This window comes from Penaeus vannamei, chromosome 20 (genome assembly GCF_042767895.1).
Source record: "Penaeus vannamei isolate JL-2024 chromosome 20, ASM4276789v1, whole genome shotgun sequence".
Lineage (NCBI taxonomy): Eukaryota > Metazoa > Arthropoda > Malacostraca > Decapoda > Penaeidae > Penaeus > Penaeus vannamei.
In genome coordinates, this window is record NC_091568.1 from 41,459,347 (window position 1) to 41,465,473 (window position 6,127).

A 6,127-nucleotide genomic window follows, 5' to 3' on the forward strand; every position below is an offset into this window, starting at 1 on the left:
GCTTTGATGATGATAGTTCATGTGGTGACTGATCTATCTTACTGAAGTACTCTAAAGTCATTGATAAAATTATAGTTTTATCATGAATCACCTTGCATGGTATTCTATCAACCATACACTTGTTCCATTCACTCCTTTGTTTTATAGATGAAGTATGTAGTTTTGTCTTGCACATTAAAGATTACTCAGAAGATAATTATATACCTACACTGACATTTTATCTATGGCTCTAAAGTCTCATTACCCATCATATACTTAGAGTAAATATTTGGGAACAATACTAGTAGTACACATTATCACCTTTTTATTTCTATTAGGATGAAATTATTACATGGTCAACTTCATGGGTCAAGAAAGGAAATCACTGGTCATGTAATTTTAAAAACTTCTTCACCCTTATGAAATTAAATAGAAAAAAAATATCCTTCTTGGGTATCAATAAATCTATAGTACAAATAAAGAACATGGGTTCCATGTAAACTTCTAAACATTAAAAAAGCCAACACACACATCCAAGACCTTAGAGATAGAGGCCTTCTGGTGTTCCCTCTTTCTTTCTATACAGAACATTTTCCTTTGATTTCTTGAAGTCTTCATTTGTAACCTTCATTCTTCGTTCACGGAGTGCCATCAACCCAGCTTCTGTGCAGATAGCCTAAGGAAATACGAACCTTTTGTTAGATATGGACTAATTATAAATACTGTACGTCTTTTTGGTAGAATAAAATGGAAAATAAAGTTCAAGGCAATTCTAAAAGCAAAGAAATAAACTTAAATTATAAAATGTGATCTATAATATAAACTTCCCACAATATGTTGTCTACTTTACAAAACTTAGAAATAATTAATAAATAAAATAAAAACAAGTAATCAAATATCACGGGCACAACTGCTATATTTACCTTGATATCTGCTCCGGACAAATCATCCTTTGCCATAATAAGTTCATCCAGGTTGACATCACCTGCCAATGTCATCCTTGATGTGTGAATTTGGAAAATACGACGCTTGGTTTTCTCATCAGGCAGAGGGAACTCAATCTTACGATCAATTCTACCTGGACGGATCAGAGCTGGATCCAGGGTCTCAATTCTGTTCGTAGCCATAATTACCTAGGACCAAATAAAAAAATTGCATAATTTCACAATGTTAAAGATCATCCAAAGAAATGTATGTCAACAATGATTAAAATCATCAGGTCTATACAAGATATTCACTGATTACAGAATAAAGTATTTGTACCAAGAATGTACAAACAATTAGCAGCATTAAACTATCAGTTGACCTAAATTGAACTATTTTGTAATACAATAATCTTATTTTCCAAGAGTTTCCTTGAATTGAAAATCAAAAACAAAGCAATACAATCTTTACCTTAACATCTCCTCTTGAATCAAACCCATCCAGCTGATTTAGGAGTTCCAACATAGTTCTCTGGATCTCCCTTTCACCACCAGAATTTGAATCATATCGCTTGGTTCCCACAGCATCGATTTCATCAATAAAAACAATACTAGGAGCATGTTCTTCTGCTACTCTGAAGAGTTCTCGTACCAATTTGGGACCATCACCCTGAAAAGAAATTAACATTTATCAAAACCTACTTACCAGATGCACCTCCAGGGTTCCATAAATCAATATACCTAAATATACAAAAATGTAACAGAATTACTGTATAAAAAGTGGAGCTATGAAACCTAAATTTAAAATGTAGTACAAGTACACTTCTATATAGACATCTAGGTGAAAAATATCTAGAAGATAACTTTAAATCTAGAGCCATCCAATCTCTGAAGGACAAAATCTGTCACAATTTCCCACACTTACCAGGTATTTCTGGATAAGTTCTGAGCCCACAACTCTAAGGAATGTGGCACTGGTCTGGTTGGCCACAGCCTTGGCAAGAAGGGTTTTTCCAGTACCAGGCTGTCCATAAAGGATGACTCCCTTAGGAGGCTTGATACCCATTTCCTCATAGTATTCAGGGTGGGTCAGAGGGAGTTCTACAGACTCCTTAATTTCCTGAATCTGAGTATCCAGTCCTAGGAATAATAAAAAAATATATATATATAAACTTGTTATATAATTCTCGTGTTTCAGGTTTTACTGACCAGAAAAGAAGATATCAAAAGGTAACATATATGGTGATCTAATTTAAGTGATGGTAGTTTAAATAAAAAACAATTGTAAATCATTGGACAAATTCCTGGATTAGCCAAATGCCTAGCCTCACCTCCAATATCAGCATAGGTTTCCTGTGGTGCCTTCTCCAACTTCATAACTGTCACCATGGGGTCGGTATCATCGCTTAGGACACCTACTACAGCATGCACCTTAAGTTTTGGGGAAAAATATAGTTGTTAATATTGACAAAACAAATCTAAACACAACACACTATACATATGCACTGTTACACAAATCACATATTTGAATAAAATGAACATTGGTACAGAGCAATTACATAACAAATAAAGAAAGAAAAGAAAATATCCCATCATTGGCTAACACCCTTTATACTGATACTTAAATACTTGAAATGGGGGTACATATTCTTGCACAAATCATGGATTATTACAGCTGCAGCTGATTATTCCCTACAAAACTCTTGATGTAACATTACTCTTATGTGTTTTTTTCATGTTTTTTACCATCAATAGAGAAAAAAGTAAGGATACACTATGTACTTTCAACCTTCAATCTGACCAAAGGCAAAATGAAAACTGTACCCACCTTATGATTGAGAAGTACAGAGCAGCCTGGTTCTAACTGATCCTTATCAACGAAAGACAGTATAGAAACGTAGTGCTCTGATCCAACACTTGTGGATACTATGGCATGATTATCATCAATGATTTCCTCCAGGGTACCAACACTCATTGGCGTTCCACGCAGGTCATCGACTTTGCTTCTTTCTTCCTGAAATTACATAAACAAAGGTAAATAGATGATATGAAATAAAATATATACACAATTTTTAATTCTCTGAATAGGTGTTCCAGCATTTAATTTAAATAACTGGCATATTACATGATGGAAAGAGTAAAACCCTAATACATATGATGACAGGAAAGCTTTTACTAAATCAGGCACTATAAGGATTGAAACAGTTCTTACAAAATAGAAATAAATAGAGGAGGATTCGAGCAGCATTACCGATGAGCATAGTGTGCCTCACTTTCTTTTACCCCCCACCCCATTCTCTTGGGCAATGAAGTGTTAGGCAAAATCCCAACTCTGCAGCTCTCAAGTAAATCAGGTTGAATTACTCTGGTTCAATATTTATCTTATAAAAACAAAAGCTTCTCACCTCCTGCTTCTCTTCTTGTGGACGAAGAGTTTCCTGATTACGGATAAATTCTTCTTCCATTAGCAGATAATCTTTTATCCGCTCTAATTTTAACATTTTCAAGCGGCATCTTGTATGCGGTGTTACTAAAAGAGAAAACAGATTAATGTCAATCAAAATCCAGAATCTAGCATCTACCACAAATCTTACAATTCACGCTGTGATAAAAACAAACAACATTTTTGGATCAGAATTAAATCATGACATAATTAACATTAGATTATCATTTCCAACTCAGCACCACTACTAACCTAAGGGGAGCTTGTTGGCGGCATCTGGTCCCTTCATCCTCTTCTTCTTCTTACCGACGCGGGTGGGTACTGGGGGTTCATATTTCTTCTTTTTGTCCTTTTTTTCATCCCCTCCCCCTCCCCCTCCCCCTCCACCATTACTGTGATTCTGACCCTGAAATAAAGCAATGAAAAATATTTTAAAATGATATTCTGTACATATACATATCTGTACAAAATGAATGCTGAAACTGTGATATGATGAGATGTTGACTTTTCTTATCAAATAGGACTGAATGCAATCCTAATAATGAAGGTTAGAAATAATAATCAACAGATAAATAAATTAATTAATCAATTAAATGATAATAATAATAATAATAATAATAATAACAATGTTAATAATAATAATAACAATAATAATAATAATAATAACAATAACAATAATATTAATAACAATAATAATAATAATAATAACAATAATAATAATAATAATAATAACAATAATAATAATAATAATAACAATAATAATAATAGTAATTGTAACAATAAAAACAACAACAAGGATAATAATAGTAATAATGGCTACAATAGCAACAACAGCAATACTGCCATGAAATAAAACAATTCAGTACAACCATTCTTAAAAACTGTTAATGTTAATGGTGGTTATTTCATAAAGTGGATTTAAATTTCTTCACATATTACCCGTTTTACCTGTTTGTTTAACCTATAATATTTACTATAGTTTTCCTGGCAAAAAACAAGGGAACAAGGAAGACTAATGCCCAGATCTAACTAGTCAATATATACATGGGAAAAGTGGACAAGACTTTTCCTAATTAGGTTTGTTGTATCCATAGCAGAAAATGTTCGGAATACCCTCGCATGACCAATCACAACGATATTGGTATCAATGGATTCCTCTTACTCTCAACTACCTAAATATCTAGAAATTATGCAATAGAAACCCCACAATACCCACAATCTTGACCCCGACAGCAAGGGAAAGCATGAATGGTACTAAGAAAATTATGGGGTAAATTATGAGTAAGAATTGGTCAATATAGAGTCCAATGTCCAGTGTAGGGGGCTGTGCCTCCGCAACCCCAACATGGGGCCATGGACAATGAAGAATCCACCATGTATGTATGGCAAGATAGTTATGCAAAAGTATTCTAAACAATTACCTCCATATCAACTTGAAACTGCATTTAACATGTATGGAGACCATGCCAATTGATACCTTGCAATGGTAGATAAGGAAGGGTGTTAACGTTCATCAAAATTGCTTAATTAAACTTAATTAATCTATGAATATATGGTTAATATCACCAAGGACCATTCACAGAGATAAAGGGAAATAGACACTGCCATCTTAAATAGCATAAGAATAAGAGCCATGAGCAACACAGGTACGGCTGCTGCGGCCTAATATTTGTCGCGAAATTACGAAAATACCCAGTACATATCACCGCTCAGTCCACAACACCCTTACATAAAGTTCTATAAGTGCTAATAAATGGGGATACATGGGCTTTTCCCCTCTCTAGTGAATAAATAGAAGGTATGAAAGGTTAGGTCTGGAATTTTGAGGTTAGCATGATAGCCAAATCAGGTTTTGGGACTTCGTCTCTGAAGGGTCTGTCACTCTCGTTAACAAATACCAAATATATTGTTAAAATAGAGCTTATTGACCTTTCTGGAATATATCAAATAAAGAATCTATTTAGCTTCAACTTGCCAGAATACTTTGCATGTTCACTGGTTATTTGCTGTTATCTAATATTGTTTTGGTTCCTTTCAAACATTAAATCAGTTACATCTATATACATGTATCCTAAATTTTACGATTATTCATGCGTTTGCTATGTTGAAGCAACAAAAATAAACTTTTTAAAAATTTGTCCACATAATGGATTGTGATAATTTCAGTATCATAGGATTCCTCTCGTTGTCTACAATGCAAATGTGTATATTGTGTATATTATGCCGAAACCCCCACAACCCCCTCATTCTTGGCCCCAATAGCAGGGGAGACCATGAAAGCTACCTGGGAAAATCGGGGTAAAATGTAAATAACATACACAGAATCAATCACCATGTTGTTTAATGCCGGGGTCTGTGCCCCCTGCGACCCCCTAACCCCAGCCCAGGAAAACAAAGAATCCTCCACATATATCCTGCCATGAATACATGGGATTCTTTGTTTTCCTGGGTGGAGGTTGGGGGGTGGCAGCCCTACATGGGGGGGTCGAGGGGGGTCAGCCCCCTGCATTAATGACTGATTTTATGTTATTTACATTTTCCCCACAATTTCTTTGGTAGCTTTCATGCCCTCCCCTGCTATTGGGGCAACAATGTGGGGGTCTGGATTTTTTCGTGCCATAATTTCTGTATATTTGTAAACTAGAGTGTGAGAGGAATCCAACGATACCAAAATCATCCGCCATGCGTACGTATTAGAAAAAATACCAAAACATCAATCTATTATATTAGTAAAGTGCGTTCTCATTGGCTGTTCGGCATCATAATCAAGTCAAACTTTTCT

The 6,127-nt window shown here is 34.8% G+C and overlaps 1 protein-coding gene across 1 annotated transcript in view; it reads right to left on the reverse strand.

The window, feature by feature from the left end:
* Nucleotides 1-289: 289 nt before the first annotated feature.
* Rpt2 (26S proteasome regulatory subunit Rpt2) overlaps nt 290-6,127 on the reverse strand; it is a 6,802-nt gene continuing 964 nt past the window's right edge. The window contains exons 2-9 of the mRNA XM_027383075.2: nt 3,598-3,751; nt 3,308-3,432; nt 2,731-2,916; nt 2,234-2,333; nt 1,828-2,042; nt 1,375-1,572; nt 903-1,112; nt 290-655 (exon numbers count right to left, since the gene is read on the reverse strand). Of these exons, the coding sequence (XP_027238876.1) occupies nt 521-655; nt 903-1,112; nt 1,375-1,572; nt 1,828-2,042; nt 2,234-2,333; nt 2,731-2,916; nt 3,308-3,432; nt 3,598-3,751 (1,323 nt within the window). The 3' untranslated portion in view covers nt 290-520. The remainder of the gene's footprint in view (nt 656-902; nt 1,113-1,374; nt 1,573-1,827; nt 2,043-2,233; nt 2,334-2,730; nt 2,917-3,307; nt 3,433-3,597; nt 3,752-6,127) is intronic.